The sequence below is a fragment of the Euprymna scolopes genome, chromosome 25 (assembly GCF_053919585.1).
Source record: "Euprymna scolopes isolate OS-2025 chromosome 25, ASM5391958v1, whole genome shotgun sequence".
NCBI classification, from domain to species: domain Eukaryota; kingdom Metazoa; phylum Mollusca; class Cephalopoda; order Sepiida; family Sepiolidae; genus Euprymna; species Euprymna scolopes.
The window spans coordinates 60,645,706-60,669,917 of NC_136506.1; the positions used below are offsets into that span (position 1 = coordinate 60,645,706).

Below are 24,212 nucleotides of genomic sequence, written 5' to 3' on the forward strand. Positions count from 1 at the left end.
AACATTTGTGGAGGTGGACCAAATGTAAAAAAATAAATAAATAAATAAATTTAAAAAAAAAACTAAATCATTTACTGATAACTTCTCACTTTTACAAATATTTTTTAATTTATGTGCGCGGATGAACAAATTGTTGAATAGTGCGAAAACAAAACATTTTTGCAATAAACTTCGAGATAATTTTTTGGGTAAATATTTACATTTAGGTCCACCTCCACAATTTTATTTTTTAAATGACAACTTTTATTGATAAATAAATTTACTTCTCCGCAACTTTTATTGATAAATAAATCTACTTCTCTGCCATGGGCACTGAACCCCTCCTTTTTTTTTTTTTTTATAGTATTTTCGGGTGGGTTTGCTGACAACAAATATCAGTTAAATTTTGCAAATAGCCCCCCCCCCTCCAAAAGTGGTGTTTATTACAGAAGCTGTTCTTAAGATAAGGAGGGTGGGGTGGGGGGGGGATTATAAGGTGGACCTAATCTAAAAAAAAAAACAAAAAAAAAAGTTTTTATGCGCACATAAGCAACTATTTTTTATTAACTTTTTTTTTTTTTTTAACTTTTTTATTTAAAAATCAGTAAATTTCAATGAATAGGATAATAAATCATTTATCATTAATATGTGTTTTTGGTTTTGTGTTGAATGAAACTTTTTTTTTTTTCATGACAACATTAATGAACCAATTTAAATCTTCCGGCATGCGTTTAAGGGTTACGAAATTATCAATAAATCGTTTAGTTACTAAGCCAACGTCAGTAAATAAAAAAAATGTTACGTGCGCATGCATTAGCTTTGACTGGGGGGGGGGGGGCTAAGGGAGCGACCATTAAATAATTATGCTGGTCGCCATGGAACTCAACGCCCAAGGAATACCTAAAGTGGCACTTATGCACTTATGTTATCGTGCTATTTTTTAAAATAGTATTTTCATGTTAAATTCAAATTTTACAATATGTTTTTCTTTTATTAATTTGTTAAGTGAAAGTACAGATAACCCGGTCGGTTTCTAATGTGAGGAAAATCTAAAAAGGGGTACTCTGGATAATAACAAAACATTAAAATTGCCTCAGTCTCGAAAGATTTCTTCTCTACTGAACGAGGAAACAAACGGTGAAGTGTAGTTCACCTTCTGTTTCTCTCCCCCTCTCTCTTCCTCTCTTAATATCTCTCTCTATCCATCTCTCCCTTTCCCTCTCTCAATCTATCTTTCTCTCTATATCACCCTCTCCATCTCTCTTTGAGCCCCTTTCTCTCTCTAACTCCCTCTATCTCTCTCCTTTCCTCTGTCTCATCCCTCTCTGTTTCTAACTCTCCCTCTTTGTCTGTTTATCTATCAATCCCTTTATCTCTCTATCTCCTTCTCTTTCTCTATTTTCCTCTCACTTTCTCTTTTCTATCTATATATCTTCCTCTCTATCTGTCCATCTCTAATCCCTCATCCTATTTTAGTCTCCTAAATTAATTACAGTGAATAAGGCATTGTCAAAACATGGATAAATCCTATTTTAGTCACCTAATTTACTGACTGTGAGAATAGAAGTTATTTGAAATTACTGCTACCTTGAACAGCACCAGAAGTAACTGGTAAAACCTTTCTAATTAAATTGATTTTGGCAGCCATTTGGTAACAAAATGACATAGCCTTAGCCCTTGCTGCATGAGGAATACCTGCGACCTTGCTGCCAAGTAGAAGAATTATTTATTCTACTTTAAAACATTCAATTTTACAAAAATCTCATGTTCGACATCTCCAAAATATCCAATATGGGGGGAAAAATATTGCAGAAATGCAAACTTATTGTTTAGGATGAATGCACAATGGTACGCAAAAAATCACTTGAGGCTCTTGGTCGATCCTTGCAAAATTTGCGTGGCAATGTCAGACCATTTGGGAATGTAGTAATATTGCTTACAGGAGATTTCAGACAAATGTTACCTGTTATTCTTCAATCAACACCAGCAGATGAAATAAATGCTTGCCTCAAATGCTCTACTTTTTTGTTCCATGTGAAGACATTAAACTTAACTCAAAATATGCATATTCAGTTGCAGACTGTTCGATCCGCACAAAAACTTTTGCATCACTTGTGGGAAATTGGGTACAAAAAAGTGCCAGCTGATCAGAGTTAAGGGCAAAATTCTTTGACTTTTAACTTCTGTAATTTCTGTAATTTTATTTCATCAAAAGAATAGTTAGTTTAAAATGTTTTTGCAGATATTCAAATTATAAGAATTCCATTTGACTGAGTGAATGAGCTATTCTTGCAGGTCAATACAAAGATGCCCATGAACTTAACGTTATTATTCAATGTAAAATTCCAAGTGAGGTAGTCAAATACAAATCCATCGACACTGTTGTGAAAGCAGATAAAGTGGTTAATTATCCAACAGCTATATTTGCCAGGGATGCCACCACATGTATTGCAACTGAAATTTGGTGTACTAATTATCATGTTGTGAAATATAAATCAATCCAAGCTCTGCAATGACACATAGCTTGCAGTAAAAAAAAAATTAACAAACAATATCATAGAAACAACAATCTTAACAGGACCTTTCACAGATGAATATATCTTCATTCCATGCATTCCTATGATTCCACCGGATACATCATTACACTTTAGGAAATTGCACTTTCCAATTTTATTGTCATTTGCAATAACCATCAACAAAACATAGGGAACAATCTTTACAATTGTGGGCCTTACAGTTACACACTGACTGTTTTTTCACATGGACAATTTATGTTACGTATTCAAGAGTCACCAAACCGGAAAATCTCTATATCAGCTAAGAAAATGGAACAACAAAAACTGTGTACCCATGCAAAATGGAAAATTAAACCTATAAGAAACATGCTTTTTTTCATTTTGGAACTTTTTCCATTGCGCCAATTTGAGCCACAGCAATGCGTGGCAGGGTACAGCTAGTATATAATATAAAAACGCCTACGAAAAGAGGATTGCTAACTAGTACCAAAAGATGACGCATTTTCAAGTATTGTGAGTTTATTTTCAAATATGTAAAGTGGAAAAAATATTTTCCAAGGGGAATACGTGAGCTACTTATGAGTATGAAAATTCAGCTTTATAAAAGTACTAGCGGGAGGTACCCAGCGTGGCCCGGGTGTTTGTAGGTGTGTGTGTTGGGGGGGGGGGGGTGATCAAAACAACTTTGTTTTTAAAAAAACGTCAGCTGTGTGTTTGGAGGTCTAAAAGAAAATAAAAAGTTTTAGTAGGAAAGTAGGATTGAAACCCCAACCTTTGACATGGAGGTGAAAACAAAATGGTAAAAAAGCCCGGGACCTAGCCATCTCGGCCACGAGAGAAGAGAAATGAAAAACCTCTTAATTTAACGTTTATAAAATGAAATTAACAGGTGCAAGAACCTTAAGTCGCGTGATGTTTGACCTTGAAACATGACGTGGCTGCAAGCCAGTTTTCACTTGTTTTATACTGAAAAGCGAAAGATACATAGGACATTCTAAAAATCTGGAAAAAATAATGCGTGAAAGTCGAGCAAATTAAATAGACAGGCGACCCCCGTTCGTAACTCATATATATTATCATTTAGACGTGATATAAAAAGTTTTAAGAAGGAATAAGCCGACCGAAAAGTCCAGCGAAAAAAGCCTTTTACAGACATACACAAAAAGCAAACACACATACATACATACATTTTCGCTTTTATATAGATAGATTAATTAATGGGTGTTAAAACAATTTTGATATAGTATTCACACAAGTTCCTAGAAGTGAAACTTGCGTAGTGGGATTTAAAATATAATAGGTAAACGCATGTGTGATGAGTTATTACATAGTATGGAAATAGGAATATATTAGTATATAAGTTAAATGGAATATTCTCTCCATATTTAAAGAAATATGTCCAAAATGACCTGTGATTTAGTTTTTGGTTAAAAAATAATAAGTAGTGTGTGTTATATGTTTACACAGTTAAATGTTTAAGGATAATCTATGTTATTTTAAGTTGGCTGTATTTAAAAAATTTTCTTGTGTTTGCATCTAGAAACTAACTCATTCCTGGCATTTATTATATAGGCTTAGGAAAAGTGATAATATTAACTGCTTCGGAGATTCGGGATTGTCTTTATAAAATATTACAACCAATAATATTTTGTAAGACTGATAATCACTGGATTTACATACCACATACATACTAGTATTACATTATTCTGAAGTATATATATATATATATATATATATATATATATATATATATATATATATATATATATGTGGGGGGGGAATGATAGGATAATAAAATTACAAATGAATAACCTCAAATATTAATTTATTATGAATTGTTATGCTAATTAGGTATTCAAATTGTTATTTTTGTGCCTTTCTTCTTTGCTATATAATAGATTATTTCAAAATATGTTGTATTAATAATTGAACAGCAATCTATTTTGATGGTAATGAAGGAGTGATAAATGAAAATAATTTCATTCCTTCAGAAAATATAAAAATAAATTGAACTGCCAGTTAAATACAACATAACTACATTAAAAAGGTTTTATTAAATATATATTTGTTCTAATAAAGTTATATATTTTTGGAACAGATTACTTAAGTTAAAAATAGCATGAGTATAGAAAATTTTAAGAATGAGCTAGATGAACTCAGAAATGACGATAAAGGAATGGAGATGCAAGGACAGGTATGTTTGTATGTTGCTATTATATGTTCTATGAGTTATGTGTACATATAAAAAAAAATTTTTAATTTTTTTTTTTTTCAGGAAAGTCTTCGCACTCCAGAGCGCCGTCTGTTGCGTGATACCAAGCAGCATCCCCTAACACAAGCTAGTGCTGGACGTTTTTCTGTTCACAACTTCCTACTTTTTAATGACATCTTTGTCCATGTACATGTGAGTCTAATTTCAAGTTATTCATCTTAAATGCTTATGGATACATTTTAAAATGACATTAAACAATGGCAACATTTTGTTTTATATCCTTTTATAAGAAAATTAGCTGCTTATTTAGAATTACACATAATTAAAAAAATAAAAGTACAGAAAATATAGACAAATCTTTATGATGTACATACTTGTCATGAAACAAAGATGTTATATTCCGAAAATCATGTAAATTGATCAAGTAATTTTATTTTTAAATAAGAAAATTATATTTTATTACCAGACAAGACACTATTTTTTGGAATGGACATCTTTTATAAATAAAGGAAAGACAATTAAATTCGAACTATTTAGCTAATAATCAGCCTTGTATTGAATACTATTTACTTAAAATCATTAAAAATCATAAAAAATGATTTTTTATATAAAAAAAAAATTACTTGATTAATTTACATTATAGTCATTCTGTGATGAGTATGCAGATCATAAAGCATTGTGTGTATTTTCTTTATGAAGTGTAATTCTAAATAAGTACTGAAAATTATTTAATTGATTCTCAACAGGAAATATAGTATGTCTAATAGTTAAAAAAAAAATAGGTAGCCACGGACGAGTGAAAGAGAGAACAGAAAAGAATATATGTGTACTGTTCTCAAATATTTTCTCACAACGTTTCAGCAGCATCCAAAATAATCTAAATAATACAAATTATCAATTTCCAATTAAAAAAAATTACAAAGGAATATGGTTTTTAATAGATGAAAAAAACAAAAAAACTCCTGTGAATTCATTTGTCCAATTTTATTTTAGAATCAGATATGCACAAAAGAGACCATCGTAAAAGTAAAGAAATATTTTCAACTGAACTCAAAGAGGGCACACCAAGCCGGCAATTCATTTTAACTTTTTCACTGTTACACTGCCACTTTAATAGATGATTGCGGTAGACAAGTTTTCATAAAAAAATGAACAGCACATTATGTAGAATATAAGCCATCATGCAAGAAGTTGTGACTGTGCAGATGCACATTTTTTTTACTTTTAAACTAGTTGCTCTTAAGAATCTACTGTTTCACCCAAACGTTTGCAGTTAATGTTGAAGGTATGTATAGTAAAATGTATGAAACAAATGTTTTAAAACCCCCCACACACACACACAATTTTTTATATGTTCATTTGTCTAAATACAAGAAAATGTAGTGAAAACAATTTATTCACTGAATTAAATGCTACTTCAATACTAATATTCTTCTGTATAATAAGCTTGCAATTTTCAACAATTGATGCAGACCACCATGAGTTTTCTTTGATAAGATTAAGCTAAAAAAAAATGTCTTTTTTTTTAAATATATTTATATTTAAAAAAAAAAAAGACATTTTTTTTTTAGCTTAATCTTATCAAAGAAAACTCATTCAGACTGTATATTTTAGAAAGAGATAATTGAATGAAATATAAAAAATAATTACTTAATCACAAAATAATTTTTTAAAATATCTCTTTCAGGGTTCTTCAAACACAATTTTTCCTCTTGAGACAGTATGGGTTGATACATGCACAGAAATTGATCAAACACAGTAAGTTGTTTTCAACCTTTTTTTCTTGTTGACCATTCCTCTCTTCTGACTGGTGGATAGACAACTTGATTTTGGAAACTTAACTCCAAGTTACTTTTCTATAACTAATATATAATTTTTGACTTTTGTTTGTTTGAGAATTACATTTTCATATACATATGAGCATTACATATCTTTTGCATGACAACATTGGGCATATGAAAGTCATTTTAAATATTTTCATTGCTAAATTTTTCCTTATCCTCTTTCTGCTTTAAATATTTTAGAAAAAATTGAAATTAATATACTAAAATAATTCTTAAATTCTCTTGGGTGAAACTCTTTCATATATATATGTTTTGTAAAAAAAATATAGATATTATTTCATACCCATGAGATATTTCAATACTGCAGTTAAAGATAATCCATCAGTTAGAGTTTTAATATATTGATAGGGTACCATTCAAAATAATTAAAATATATTAATTGGAATATCAAATATTCAAATCTAGTTACGGAAGTAAATACTCCACACATCCTCTGCATATATCTATTTTCAGAACTCAGTTTGAATATTTAAAATTCTAATTAATGCTTTGATTATTTTGAATGGTGTTTTGTTTTTTTTTTTGTTTTTTGTTTTTTTTACTATTGTAAATTTTAAAAAATCAAGGTTTTTTTTTAATGAAGATACATAGATATCTGAATGTTTATTTAAATTTTTTCTTACTTTTCAAGGTTTGAGTTACTAAAGCAATGGAGAATTTTACTTCTCTCTTATTGACAATACAACTATGTTATAGTTCGTCTTTTTTGTGGTCTTTTCTTGGTTTGACCAAATTTCAGGACAAGAATTCATCTGGTCTGGTGGAGTATCCAGCTTAGTGTTGTTATGTGATATATAACATCACTTGGAATAAATACACTATTCTTCTGATGAACCATGTCAAGGGAATCTTATTTGGGCTTTGAATATGAGTTTTGGTGAATAACAAACAAGGTCCTGAACTAATGTGAGTCCTCTATTATGGCTGTCATCAGTGGGTCTGGGATGATTTTATTAGCATCTAACTAAGCCAAATGTTTTGCCAAGAACTTTGCATCAAACTCAATTCTCTATGATCAGAGCCATCTACCTCCTGTATTTCCTCCCAAAGCTGAAAATAATCTGAGCAATATCCACATTTAAACCAAAGCCCCTACGGTGTCAGAAATTTGGGCATCATCAGGATGTGTGTTACAACCGATTGGCCTCTGGCAGATGTGCTAAAAAAAAACCTCAACCATAACACAAATGAATGCATAAACATATACAAATGTGCAAAAGTTATGCACAAATTACAAAAAAGAAAGAATCCACAGAAAAAAGTGATAAATATGACATACTCACGGAAAAATTAAATGGGCCCAAAATGGTTGGCAAAAATTTCTAACTGAAATAGAACCTACAATCACAGCTACCACAAATATGAACAGCTACCCTGAAATAAACCAAAACAAAGATGAAATAAATCAAAATAAAAAAAAAAACAATAGCATCAAACCAAATGAAATAGAATCTCTACAAATCCTTAACGCACTCGGAAACAAAGAATCACCGGTCCAAGAAAATCAATAAAAAAGAAAATGAAACAAAGCAAGACTCCCCCCCACAACACATCACAATCATGATCATGAACTAAAGCAAAAACAAAAAATGAACAAGAAACTACTGAAACCATGGAAGTTGACAATAACATCAACAATCTAAAACAAGAAAATGAATAGAAACCATGACTAATAAAATACTACAATGGAATATAAGAGGCCTAAAAATTAATATCAAAGAAATAATACTCTTCATCAAAACCCTTTGTTCTAAAATAATTTGCCTACAAGAAACGCACATCAAAATAAAATGACAGAATACTATAAAACATTACTTAATATATAATTACATAAACAACACATCAAACTGGTGGATCATCATTACTCATTAATAAAAATATTCCACACAGCACAGTAAACTTAAAAACAAACATGCAAGCTATTGCAATAACTGCAACACTACACAAAGCAATAACCTTCTGCTTACTTTATATACCGCCAAATGAAACAATAGATGAAATAGAACTGAACAATCTAATCCAACAATTACAAAAACCTTTTTTATTAGTGGGCGACTTTAATAGCCATAACAAACTATGGAGCAGTAAAAAAAAACAACAAAAGAGGTAAAATTATTGAAAAAATGATCAACCAAAATCAGTTATATTTACTCCATAACAAAGAGAACATGTACCTCCACCCAGCAACAGGAACACTATCAGCAGTAGACCTAACATTGTGACCCAACCATATACATGGACTATAGTTGGAGAATACATGACAATACATGCAGAAGTGACTACTTCCCAATTATACAAGAAAATGAGAACCCGAATTAGAGGACCCACTGGAATATATAAAAAGCAAATTAGGAAAAATTCCAAAATGCATGCCAACATAGATTAATACCTGAAGCATTTCAGCAATACACTATTTTTCATTGCAGAAGAGAACATACATCCCCAAAATACAACAAACCTTTGTTCAATAAAGAATACAAAAAAGTCATAAGAATAAGACGTGCTAACTTAAGAAAATTAAAAAATAATCCAACAAAAGAAAATTCAGACATATACAAAAACAGCAGAGTAAAAGTATGGAAAACTATCAAAATGGAACACAGAAAAACTATATATCAAAAATAAATGAAAACATTAAAACCAAAAAGTATGGAAGATGGTCTGGAAAATATCAAGGAATGACAAGAACCTGATCAAACACCTAATATGCAACAACATGAAGATCACCGACAAGGAAAACATTGCAGAACAATTTTCATTAAATACATCATCAAAAAAAACAAAATAAAAAATTTCAAGTTATGAAACAAAACAAAGAAAAAAAATCCCCTTCAAATTAAAAAATGAAGAAAAGTACAACTAACCATTCAAATACACAGAACTAAAAGAAGCAATACACAAATCTCAGTTGCCTCTGATGAAATCCATTATCAATTTCTTAAAAAAAAACTACCAAAACCATCTCTGGACTACCTACTACAAATATATAGTGAAATATAGATAAATAACAGTATCCCAAAAACTGGAAGCAGGCTATAGTGATCCCAATACCAAACCAAAACAGATCATACAGATCCAATAAACTACCAACCTATTGCCCTCACTAGCTGTCTATGCAAGATATTTGAAAGAATCGTTAACGAAAGATTAATTTGGTTCTTAGAAAACAAAAACCTGATTACAGAACATCAATCAGGTTTCAGGAAAACAAGAAGCCGATCGACTACTTAATAAGATTTGAAACAAGTATAAGGGAGGTATTTGCCAAGAAGAAACACCTATTAGCAATTATTTTGACCTTGAAAAGGCATATGACACTAGGAAGTACGGTATCAAAAGAGACCTGCACGAACTAGGACTTAAAGACAGAATGCCAGAATTTATCAGCAACTTTTTAAATTATACTCTTTCAAATACAGATGAACAACATACATACTAGTCCAAAAGAACAAGAAATAGTTGTCCCCCAAGGAAGCTTCCTGTCATCGTCTTCAATATAAAAGTAAATAATATTGTAAAAAACATAGACCCAGGAATCAATTACGCTCTATACGTACACAACCTACTCATATACTATTGATCAAAATATATACCAACAGCCGAATGCAAACTCCAACTCTGCCTAAATGAGATAAATAAATCGGCCATAGAAACAGGATTCAAATTTTCAGAATAGAAAACATGTATACAACAACGGCAACACATCAAAGGCTGTAAACGACAAAGTTCTCTCGGATTCTCTCTCCTCTGGTCTCGAGAGCGTGGTTCAGTGGGGGAAGACGTGGCTGGTTACCTTTAATGCATCCAAAACCAAACTTCTATCCTTACATCATCAACGCTCTGATCCCCATTTGGCATCAATTGTGATGGATGGCTCTCGTCTGGGTGAGGCCCCGTGTTTTGACAAGCTTCTGGGTGAGGCCCCGTGTTTTTGACAAGCTTCTGATCTGAAATGGAACACGTACATCAAGTCTGTTGCCAGGGTCGCTGGAAAGATGGTGGGATCCTTCTACCGCTCCAGAAGATATCTCACTACTGATGCAATTGTCTATCTATATAAAAGCCAAGTACGTCCAAGGATGGAATACTGTTGCCATATCTGGGCAGAAGCTGCTAAAAACAGCCTATCCTGCCTTGACAGAGTACAAAATAGACTTTGTGGCTTAGTGGGGGATGCCCTTTTCTCTACCCTGCAACCTCTCTCTCACAGAAGAGACGTTGCGAGCCTATCCTTGTTTTATCGTTATTTCCATGGCAGGTGCTCGTCTGAGCTCCAATCTCTGGTTCCCCCTCGCCAATCTTTCACGAAAAACACCCATCTAGCTGAATCCACTGTGAAAAATTTCCCCCACTCTATATCTGTGCCTAAATCAAAACGCGGATTCCATGAAAAAAGCTTCTTTCTTAGAACTGCACGCCTGTGGAACTCTGTTCCGTCTGCCTGCTTCCCACCGGACTACAACTTGGATGTCTTCAAGTCTAATGTTAACAAATTCCTAATGAACCGCCCCCTTAAGTAAACACTCCATCAAATCTCCACACTAAGGTAATGTACTTGCAATAACCCTTATCCCTGAGTGGCTTCCGGGCCTTGATAAGTGGTGATTACTGTGTAAAAAAAAAAAAATACAATGCATACATATCTGTAAACTACAAAAGTGCCATAACGACCACACCTTGAAACTGGACAATAATAATATTCCAGTCATTGACCAACATAAATACTTGGACATCATATATGACAGGAAATTGGCATTCATACCATACATAAAATACTTAAAAACAAAATGTTACAAGATCATGCAATTAATCAAAGTGTTAGCACGCACCAACTGGGATGCTGATAAAATTGCATTATTAAAATTGTACCGATCTTTAATTATGGATGTTACATATATGAAGCAGCCAGAAAATCATATTTGAAGGAAATTGGATACGATATACCACCAAGGATTGAGATTGGCCTTGAGAGCCTTCAAAACCTCACCAGTGGAGAGCTTGTATGTGAAGGCTAATGAACCACCGCTGACCCTAAGAAAACAAAAACTAGATCTACAATATTATTTAAAGCTTGCGTCATGTCCATCAAACCGTGCATATCAATGTGTTCTCCATCCACAATATACACACCTCTTCAACAAAAAAGAAACTATTATCAAACCCTACAACCTCCGTATAAAGAACCTCCTCACATAAACCCAAATGGACACAACAAAAATACATGAATTTATCAACTCGAAAACGCCACCTTGGATGATTGAACAACCATCTATAATATTAAAATTGAGTGAATATTTTAAAACAAAAATCCATCCTTCAACCTTCCATGAAGTACTGCTTAACATTGAAAATAATATAAAAAATTACTCACAAATCTACATAGATGGATCAAAGGATGGAGACAGGGTAGAATGCGCAGCCATACATAAAAATAAAAAATTAAAAGACTTCTGAATGGGGCTTCTGTGTTTAGTGCAGAAGTGTCTGCTATTGACTTGGTGCTAGATATAATAACAACTGATGACCATCAAAAATATCTCATCCTTACACAGTCTCTATCAGTACTCATATCACTGAAAGAAAAAAAATGACAAATCCCTTTATTACAAATCTCCTAAATAAAATAAACACCATAACAATGAATAAATACATAATCATCTGCTGGATTCCAAGCCACATCGGCATCTACATCAACGGAAAAGTGGATAAATCAGCAAAAGAGGCACTTCAACAAAACCATACAATGGGAAAATCCTTACACAGACCTAAAACCCAAAATAAATATATAAAAAGAAAATGGCAAGAACATTGGAAATAAACTATTCAAAGTAACACCAAAAATTGGAATTAGAGATACAAAAAAATGTCAAGAAAAGATGAGATAGTAATGACTAGACTACAAATAGTTCACACTCATGTCACTCACTCACATCTACTAAAAGGAGGATAGGTGCCTATTTGTATAACGTGTCAGCAGCCCTACACAGTACATCATATACTGACAGGCTGTATGGACTTTAAACGGGCCTGAATGAAGCATTACCAGGAGAATACTCTGTCGCTTCATGCGAGACACGAGAGTGCCAAATAAAAAAAAAAAAAGAAATATATTTTACAAATGACAGCATGGTCCCGAACAAATTTGTCCATGCAATCCCGAACAATACTGTTGAATCGGCACACACGTTCCCGAGCAACACCGTCGACCAACACAACATGCTACCAAACAATATCATTGAATCAACACATCACTGAACAATATCACTGAATAAACACATTACTGAACAATATCATTGAATCAACACATCACTGAACAATATCATTGAATCAACACATCACTGAACGATATCATTGAATCAACACATCACTGAACAATATCATTGAATCAACACATCACTGAACAATATCATTGAATCAACACATCACTGAACAATATCATTGAATCAACACATCACTGAACAATATCATTGAATCAACACATCACTGAACGATATCATTGAATCAACACATCACTGAACGATATCATTGAATCAACACATCACTGAACAATATCATTGAATCAACACATCACTGAACAATATCATTGAATCAACACATCACTGAACAATATCATTGAATCAACACATCACTGAACAATATCATTGAATCAACACATCACTGAACAATATCATTGAATCAACACATCACTGAACAATATCATTGAATCAACACATCACTGAACGATATCATTGAATCAACACATCACTGAACAATATCATCGAATCAACACATCACTGAACAATATCATTGAATAAACACATCACTGAACAATATCACTAAATCAACACATCACCAAACAATATCACTGAATCAACACATCACTGAACAATATCACTGAATCAACGCATCACTGAGCAATATCACTGAATCAACACATCACTGAACAATATCATTGAATCAACACATCACTGAACAATATCATTGAATCAACACATCACTGAACGATATCATTGAATCAACACATCACTGAACAATATCATTGAATCAACACATCACTGAACAATATCATTGAATCAACACATCACTGAACGATATCATTGAATCAACACATCACTGAACAATATCATAGAATCAACACATCACTGAACAATATCATTGAATCAACACATCACTGAACAATATCATTGAATCAACACATCACTGAACGATATCATTGAATCAACACATCACTGAACAATATCATTGAATCAACACATCACTGAACAATATCATTGAATAAACACATCACTGAACAATATCACTAAATCAACACATCACCAAACAATATCACTGAATCAACACATCACTGAACAATATCACTGAATCAACACATCACTGAGCAATATCACTGAATCAACACATCACTGAACAATATCATTGAATCAACACATCACTGAACAATATCATTGAATCAACACATCACTGAACGATATCATTGAATCAACACATCACTGAACAATATCATTGAATCAACACATCACTGAACAATATCATTGAATCAACACATCACTGAACAATATCATTGAATCAACACATCACTGAACAATATCATTGAATAAACACATCACTGAACAATATCATTGAACCAACACATCACTGAACAATATCATTGAATCAACACATCACTGAACAATATCATTGAATCAACACATCACTGAACGATATCATTGAATCAACACATCACTGAACGATATCATTGAATCAACACATCACTGAACGATATCATTGAATCAACACATCACTGAACAATATCATTGAATCAACACATCACTGAACAATATCATTGAATAAACACATCACTGAACAATATCACTAAATCAACACATCACCAAACAATATCACTGAATCAACACATCACTGAACAATATCACTGAATCAACACATCACTGAGCAATATCACTGAATCAACACACTACATTCCCAAGCAACACCGAACAATCTTGTCGAATACGAAATGCAATAACGCGAGACACATTATCAGAGCAATATTTTTCAACCACCTCCATAATCACTTATCGGCTTGTTTTTTATAGCCATTGGACGAAACTCAATTGTCGCTCTGAGTAAGGCAGATGTAGCTCATCAGTAGACTTTTGATTTGCAATCTAAAGGTCCCAGATTTGTTTTCACTGCAGGTAGGCCTGACTCATACACATGCTTCAGCACATGCTTGTCACACTCCTCCTTGATCTCGAGATCACTCAACTGTCAATGCTTGGCAGGTCGTTTCCTCCTGGTACTTCGCCATAATGGTACAGGTTCAGGAACTTCCTCAGTGATGCTTTCGTCTACCGCATCATTAAACTCTTCCTGCTCTGGCTCCTCGGATGCATCATCTTCTCCATCTGGTTGTTTGTACAGCAGTGGGGCTTCATCATCTGATTATGTAATTATATCGGCACACTGGGTGCACATCCTTTATGTGGTGCGGTGTTCCATCAACTGAGATCGAGTGTTGGCTATTTTTGTTACTGTTTCTGTGCCGAACTGTGTCATATATCTTCCTCGTGGATTCTTCACCAAAACCGCATCTCCCTCCTATGGATTAGCAACTGTAGTGTCGGGCACCATAACTTTACTGATACCTTTGACATGGATCTTATAATTGTATATTACTTTATAAATGATTTGAATATCAAAGATTGCTACAAGCTGCACTGAAGCATTAACAGTGACAATAACTGCTTTTAGAGGATAAACATAAGAATTTGAAATTTTGTATGAATGGTGATCTATGTACAAAGATTGTCATATGTGGATCATGTTTATAAATTTTTTTAGCATAATAACAAAATTTATTACAATTTAAACTAATTTTAATCCTTTTAAGACATGTCATAAAATTAGCACTTTATTTAAATACATGACTTATTTTTTACAGTTCTCATCTTAGAAGAACGTTTGAAATCATTCAATTTCTTATAAATTTCAAAGCGGTCTCTTATAATGAATGCCCCCCCCTCCTTTGAGACATGTTTAACTTCTACTCTGAATAAAGTCATAATAGTTCCTGAAATAAGGATAACTAGTAATCCTTATTAGAAACTATGATTTTATACTCTTTTCTTGAAATCAGTTAATTTCATTTTTCTATCTTTATTTCCAATTTCTAGAGAGACTTTGGTCATAATTGTTCCTGAAGACACGTTTATTTTAACTGCTGCTTCATTAGCTAGTAAGGTAAGAAACCAATGATGCATTTATTCTTCTTTACCAATGAAAGACAAGAAAGGAAAACGAATGAACATGTATCCAAGGTAATGATGGAAACCCTAGAGTAAGACAAGCAGTCTGTAGTGAAAACCTTTGTAAATGTCGAGTGGCATGATCATGGTCCTCCACCTAGGGATGGTGCACACCATTTTCCAAGGTAACGGTCAAAGGTCAAGGTTTTAGCCTATGTATATATATATATACTCGCCTACTGCCCGCACCACTGGAATGATCATGACCAAACCTGACATGATGATGGTCTCCGACTAGGAATGGTGCACACTATTTTTCAAGATCAATGGTTAAGGTCAGGACTTTGTTGCATACTCGGGTATCCGAGTATGCAACAAAGTTTCACGCAAAGCTTGGGTATATTTGCTAAATATATAAAATAATCAGAAATGGGTAAATTTCAAGCCAAATTCAAAGAAAGGCCAAACAGGCCAAGCTGCTTAAAATGGCTTAATTGCATTAGAAACTAATCATTTAAATTATTTAAATTTAACTATTTAAATATTGATTTTTTTTTTCTTTTTTTAATTTTTTTTTTTTTTTGCATTTATTTTATTTTTATTTATTTATTTATTTTTGATAATCTGGTAGATTAGTATTCATTCATTTATCTACTGATAAAATTGAAAAACATACAAAAAGAAAAAATATGGAGAAGTGTACCGTTCATACATGTGAACCACTAGTGGGAGTCCAGCATTCATTCGCATGTAACATGCCACTAAACCATAGCTGTTATAAACTCAACTCGGAGTAACAGTTGAGAGTGAATGACAGGTTAAGATGGAAAGAAGATCATGAAACTTACTCTTTGCTGTTGAGATACGTAAGATCAAACTTAATTTACATCTTCCACCATAACAAATTATATCACCATGATAGTTGCCCGGGGAATCACTGTGTTTACATGAGTGAGAGAGAGGTGGTTAATTTATTTGGGTGACGTAGGCAGTTTCGACTTTCCAAAGAAATCTGAATCAAGTTTCAATGTTTCTACATAATACAAACTGAATTAAATTGACTTTGCAAATTAAAACTAAAAGATAGTTTAGAGTTAGTTTTGGGAAAAGCAGTTCTGTTCATGTTGCGTAGATTGTTTGGTGAAATTCATTAACGTACATTATCATCAATCTTACTTAGTCAAACTTTTCATCATGTTTGATTATTTTTGTAAAGTGGTAGCTAATTTTAGAATCTAAATGACGCCCCCCCCCCCATTAAAATTGGTAAACCTTTATTATTCCAACTGGCATACTTAATTCTCTCAAAAACTTCAAATTCTACATTTTTGTGATCACATGTAAACAACCATAAAAAAAATCTGCAGAAAAGGAAATAAAAAAAAAAAAATTAATATTTTAAAGTGGCCGATCACTTTTCTATATAAATTGAACAGAAAATGAGCATCTACTTTCTGGCAATAGATTTAGACATATAACTGAATGGTTTCTTAATTTTGAGACAAGAAAATTGAGGTGGTGGCATTTTTTTTTTTTTTTTTTTTTACTCATCCAATTTAGTTTTTTCTGTTTTAAATATTAATGAAGTAAGGTAAAAATGTTGCATTTGTAGATGGGGAGAGGCAATTTTAAAATTCTGAAATGAACCACCACTTGCCAAAAAATTGAACATGGTAGAAAATACTTGTGTTTGACTAAGTTAATGTGATAACAAACATTAATGACCTTCATCAAACAATCTACACAATCTGAACCAAACTGTTTTTATTTTTACCTTAACACTAACTTAACTGGAAAGTAAGTTTTAGTTGGCAAAGTCAATTTAGTTTGGTTCATATAGTGTAGAAGCTGTGGAATTTTATTCAGCTTTCTATGGAACTGCTCCCCACTAAACAACTTTAGATTGGGGGATGGGGTGATTACATGTAAACATTGTTAATGAATTTTTGAAATGAGGATTGATAATTTGGATTACCTGGACTATTGTTCTCATATCGAATATTATTCTCACATTTTGGTCAATATAATCTCCAACCTTCTTCAAGGGCATTTGGTCAAACTCGAGAATCTTTCTGTCAAACTTGGTAATCTGTACGGAATTTCAAACAGAACCCATTATTTAATCCATGCGAGTAGCATCTTTCTATCAACTTAAGCATATCATGAGTTGATACTTGTATACCCTTAATAAGGAGAAGGCCGTTGAGAGGTCTTCTCTTTCTGCTACAAATGTGCAGGAAGAAGAGATATCTTGATGAATGTGAGATGAGCTGAGAGTTAGTTATGGTTGGGTCGGCTTTTAATTTATCCTTGTTTTCTTCCTTCTATATTTTTCTTAGGCTGAATGGCTAATGGAACTGAATCGGGCCATCAACAATTGTTATCGTCCTCCAAGATCCACTTCTGTCAGTAGCAGCAGCCGGGTAGAAGCCAATCGACTCACCCCTCCTTTGGTACGACAGGCTCAGTACAAATTTACCAAACATCCAATCTTCAAAGATGCTACATATATTGGGACATGGATGAAAGCCAAAATTCATGGACAGTCAGTATTTTTTTCTTTCTTAAGTCATTGGCTTCTCTGTGAGTTAAAAAATAATTTATTTGAAGAAAACTTTTGCTTCTTCATAGTTTTATGATAGATGACTCATGCCATCAAAAATGGATGAGAGAAAAGTTACATTTTTGAACAGATTAATGAAATACTAAAAATAAACATTTATTTAAACACCAGTTTCTTTTCAGATATTTTGGACTGAAATTTATTTTTAGAAAAGAAAATATGCTTCTCATCAAACCGATTATGATACATCCACTCTCCCACCACTTCTGATTCCATTTATTCTTTCTTCCATATCACCAGATGAACAAAAAAACACAAAAATATCATTATAGTTATTAATGCATACATTACCTTATTACCAGAAAGATACCTACATTATTGCTGATATTAAAAAAGTAAAATAACTTTCAATAACAAGTTTTGCAAACTTTTTAACACTTTTTATTGTTGGTATTTTTTTCTTTTTTAGCAAATTTTATTTAGCAAATAATCATTAAAAAAAATTGATATTTTAGTGATTTTTTTTTTCCCACTGAATTTTTACAGGTAGTACAGGTGAGAAATGCCGTTTTTACACAATAATTATTATTAATTACCTAATATTTTTCCTGGTATTTTGTAAGTAAATAGTGCTTTTTTTAATTACTCCATAGATATAGTATAAATCTGAAGTATTCTGTTTTTATAGTATCACTAATTTTTCTTATTAAAAGCAATATTAACATAAAACTTATACATAAATACAATAACAAATACTTTATTAAAGAAAGAAGAAAGTATGCAGCAAAAATTACTGTTTTTCTTTGATTTACACAAATGAAGCAATTGCCTCTAAACTTTGATTCTATGCTTAATTTAAAGGCTTCAAAATCATTTTCATCTGTTTAAAGTTATAAAGAAAACACCATTTTTTTGTTCCTCAGTCCCAATAAAAAATACCAGTTTGTGGCCGTGAAATTTAAGTCATTTCAACTGGACTGGCAATTTAAACTTTCTTTGTGGTTAAAATTTAAATTTATAGGTAGAAGATAAACATTATGGTTCATTTAGGCTTTTAAAGAAAAACAGTATTTTTCAACCATGCCACTTTGTATTAATAATTTTAAAATATCAGTTTTGTTTTTTTATTTAAGATTATTAAGGAAAGTATTTTTATGATTAATCCTCGCTGATCTTTTATTCAAATAAATATTTATTTACAAGATAATCTTTAATCATAAAGACTTACTGTGATGTTTTTTATTTTTTTTTCAACTGTTCTTTTTATTTGCACCATCTGTTTATTTATTTTTTTTTTTTTTACATTTTTGTGTGTACGTATATACATTATAAGTTAATTATGATTAATCATAAATTTAAGAGGAAAACAGGCAAACATTATTTAAAAAAAATTAAGTAAAAATGTAATATATTATTTAATTGGAATTCATTATTGAGATGAGTATTATTTATTAATTTTTTATTTATTGCGGACAATTATCCTAATCTTTTATTAGTTATTTCACAACGTTTTGGCCAACTATTCCTCTGGCCTTTGTCAGGTGGTAACCGCGACAGGATAGGAACCCTGAATCTCCTGACTGCATCCACTGCAATTACTGCCTTCCGTAGTTGTCTCACCACATTTTTGACCAAGTAAGCCTTTGGCCGGGTTTGGGCAGGATTGAAACCGCTGTTGTGAATTCATGTTTAACCATAAATATACAACAACAGTTTTCAATCCATTTAAAATATTATTAGACGGTAGAATATTGCAATTCAGTAAAGTTTTGTTGCTGGATCTTTTTTCCACTTCAATGTATATTTTTTAAATCTTTATTTATGTCATCCCTTCACCCAAGACAGGACTGCTAGTTTAAAAATTAAACAGGTTTTATTAAATTGTTAGTTCTTTTATTATTTATTTATTTTCAGTGGAGAAATGAAATGGCCTGATGGAAGGAGATATGTTGGAAAATTTATAAATGGATTGCAACATGGGTGAGTGAAACAAAAAACAATATAAATTGAATGTATTTTACTGTTTGATCACAACTTATTTGTTGGCAAATACACATAATTCATATGCCTTTTATATTGAATCTTACCAGAGTGAACTTATAATACAAAATTATGTAGATAATACTTCAATGTCAAGTATTTATTTTATTTGTTTTTAAGTATCATTGAATTCAATTTGATTATAAAATTTTAAATAATTGCAAATCAATCAATTCATTGGAAATAAAAAAAGCAATAAATTAAAATATAAATAAATAAAAGTGAACATTTTTTTTTTTTAAATTAATAAAAAAGAGAAATTTTTTTGCTTTAATGAATTATGTAAATATACATAGATTATTTTTGTACTAATAAGCATCCAGATTTTGAAAAAAATTATTTAGACATTCAGATCAAACAGGTCTTCCCACATCTTCCTAACAAGATACTCTTTTTTTACTCTTATGATAACTGATACAAGTTGAAAGTTTGAATAAGAATAAACAAAATATTTATTATGTAGTTGAAATATTCCTTTATTCCCTATTTCAAGAATTAGGAGAAAATAGATCAGTGGATAAGGGATTAAAAAGTATGAATATTTATTTTATATAATAATGTTCATTTTTTCCCCCTGCATCTATATGCAGTGGAAAAAAATCAACATTATTATATAAAAAACAAATCGTTCACAATCAGTACATGCAGTATTTCCTAAACAATATTTCCTAAAACTATGAGTACACTTTATCCCTGTATACAAATTATTGTATTCAATCTAAACAAACTGCCTCTCTCAAATACATATTCCCACAAAAGTGGTAACAAACACTTTCATATATACTCGCTTCCCATCTGGAGGGAATATTATTCCCAATTAGCATTTAAGTAGTGCTTTCTGTTCAAACTATCATAGGCAAAATAAACAAATAAATGACATCTGCAAAACAGGTTATACATTTTGTACTAGCAGGGATTGGCTCAGTGGTAAAGCGTCTCATGTGCAGGTTTTGAATCTCACTAGATTCAGTCATGCTGATCAGTTGTATGATGATACAACACATATTGTTGGATAATTGCTAAAATTATATATATAGTGTATACTTAGGCAGCATTTTTTCATTTAAGTGAACATTGTTACAAATAACAGAATTATCTGCTTAATTATACTGTCTTAAATTTTTTTCCATTTTTAAAATCTTTTTTTGTTCTATATCTATCATGAACTTTTCGATTATTTGTGAAATTATCATCAGGTGGAAAAGCAAATTGAGAAAAGAAGAGAATTTCAAATTGTTATTATTTATATATTATACATGTAATTCTTCTTATATTGGTTTGTTGCTTGAAAACATTTCCTACTTTTGTTTTTCAGAAATGGTAAATACATTGTCCCCAAAGGAGAGGTTGAAGAGGTTTATGAAGGCTCCTGGAAAGATGGTAAAATGAATGGTCTTGGTTCAGTCATGTAAGTTTGATTTGATTTTCTTACATTAAAAAGAAAAATTCCTTATGCAATAAGCATTCAACTAATAATAATGATATGTATTTATTAAATTATATAAATCTGTTATTTGATGTGGAGCATAGTGAGAAGTCATGTGACCATTAGATCACGTTTTCTCAAGATGAAATGATATCTGCCACACAGGAACAGGACAATGTATCATTTGTGTACAGATACACAAATTTTATTTTTTACTATTATCTCTGTATTTGGTTAAGGCATAGATTGTAGATCATTTCAATATTAAAACATTCACATTAGCTGATTTTATGGTTGCAATCTTATAATAATTTAAAAAATTGGCAAAATATTCGTAGATATGGTATGTTATACGAGATGGTTTTTTTTTTTTTTTTTTTTTACACGGGGGTCACCACTTATCAAGGCCCGAAGGCCACTCAGGGATAAGGGTTATTGCGTGTACAGTAATAAATGAGATAGTATTGTAGTAATCATTAGTATTAGGGGTTTTGATAGAGTGTCTGACTTAAAGGGGCGGTTTGTCAGGAGTTTGTTTATGTTGGACTTGAAGACGTCCAAGTTGTAGTCAGGTGGGAAACAGGCAAGCGGCAGAGAGTTCCACTGGCGTGCAGTTCTAAGAAAGAAGCTCTGCTCATGGAATCTACGTTTGGATTTAGGCACAGATAAATAGTGGGAAAAATTATTGACAGTAGTTTCAGCCAGACGGGTGTTTCTTGTGAAAGATTGGCGAGGAGGGGACGAGGGATTGGAGCTCAGACGAGCACCTGCCATGGAAATAATGATAAAACAAAGTAAGGCTCGCAACGTCTCTCCTGTGGTAGAGAGGTTGCAGGGAAGAGAAATGAGCATCCCCCACTAAACCATGAAGTCTATTTTGTACTCTGTCAAGGCAGGATAGGCTGTTTTTAGCAGCTCCTGCCCAGATGTGGCAGCAGTACTCCATCCTTGGACGTACTTGGCTTTTATACAGATAGAGAATTGCATCAGTAGTGAGATATCTTCTGGAGCGGTAGAAGAATCCCACCATTTTCCCAGCGTCCCTGGCAACAGATTTGATGTACGTGTTCCATTTCAGATCAGGAGTAAAGGTCAAACCCAGAAGCTTGTCAAAACATGGGGCCTCCCCAAGACGAGAGCCATCCATTTCAATTGATGCCAGATGGGGATCAGAGCGTTGATGATGTAAAGATAGAAGCTTGGTTTTGGATGAATTAAAAGTGACCAGCCACCTCTTCCCCCATGGTACCACATGCTCAAGATCAGAGGAGAGAGAATTAGAGAGAACTTTGTCATTTACGGCCTTTGATGTGTTGCCATAGATGGTCGTGTCATCAGCATAGATGTCAACGAATGATTTAAGTATGTGTTTTGGGAGATCATTGATGTAGATCAGGAAGAGAGTTGGACCCAGGATGGACCCTTGAGCATTAATACTGTGGGCCTCTGATTTGTGCCCATCAACCACTACTCTTATAAACCTATCAGAGAGAAATGATTTAATGATTGAGAAAACATTTCCAGTAATACCGTAGCTGGAAATCTTGTGAAGTAGGCCCATATGCCATACCTTATCGAAGGCCTTCAATATGTCAAGAGCAATTGCCCTGGAAAGGAAACCTTTGTCAAGAGATTCACTAATCCTATGTAATATCACATCAGCTGTAGATCTTGCAGAGCGGAAACCATATTGCATGTCACTAGGAAGGTTGTTTCTGTTGAGGTGGTTGACTACTTATTTATTTGATATGGATTCCAACAACTTACTCATGACACAGAGGAGACTTATTGGTCTGTACTGAGAGGGAGATCACCTGAATTCTTAAATACAGGGCATACTGATGAGGTTTTCCAGGGTGTTGGAAAGCACTACTCCTTAAGGCAACGCTTAAACAGTTTTGTAAGTATGGGGGCAAGTTCTGGTTGGAGCTTTTTCAGCACTATAACTGGAATGCCGTCAGGGCCAGTTGCTTTACTGGAATCAAGGTTCTTGATTAGCTTGGCGACCTCATGCACAGATATTTGTATCTTGCATAGAGTGTTGTCTGTTATAGGAGGAAATACAGGGAGTTGATGGTCATTGTTGCATAGGGTAGAATTAGCTGCAAAGTTCTTGGCAAATAGTCTGGCCTTGTCTGATGCAGATGAGATGACCTCAGGTCCATTGATGATAGTTGGGATAGAACGTACGCTTCTGTTCAAGATCCTGTTTGCTATTTGCCAGAACTGGTGGGAACCAAGCCGCTGCTCAGCTACTTTGGATTTAACAGACTGAGCATATAGCTCTCTTGCATGTTTTATTACTCTTTTACAATGGTTGCTGGCAGTCCTGAAAGCAGCTTTAGTCTCAGTATGTCTATTACATTGGTAGCTATGGAAAAAGTGATTTCTGTGCACGATGGCAGTAGCACATTCAGGGGAGAACCATG

At 32.7% G+C, this 24,212-nt stretch overlaps 1 protein-coding gene across 4 annotated transcripts in view; it reads left to right on the forward strand.

The window, feature by feature from the left end:
• Positions 1-24,212, forward strand: part of LOC145247378 (alsin-like) — a 287,548-nt gene that overhangs the window by 99,324 nt on the left and 164,012 nt on the right. For all 4 annotated transcript variants that reach the window (XM_080109061.1, XM_080109063.1, XM_080109060.1 and 1 more), the window contains 6 exons: positions 4,771-4,899; positions 6,395-6,465; positions 15,683-15,749; positions 18,094-18,299; positions 20,232-20,297; positions 21,673-21,765. In XM_080109061.1, the coding sequence (XP_079965187.1) occupies positions 4,771-4,899; positions 6,395-6,465; positions 15,683-15,749; positions 18,094-18,299; positions 20,232-20,297; positions 21,673-21,765 (632 nt within the window). The remainder of the gene's footprint in view (positions 1-4,770; positions 4,900-6,394; positions 6,466-15,682; positions 15,750-18,093; positions 18,300-20,231; positions 20,298-21,672; positions 21,766-24,212) is intronic.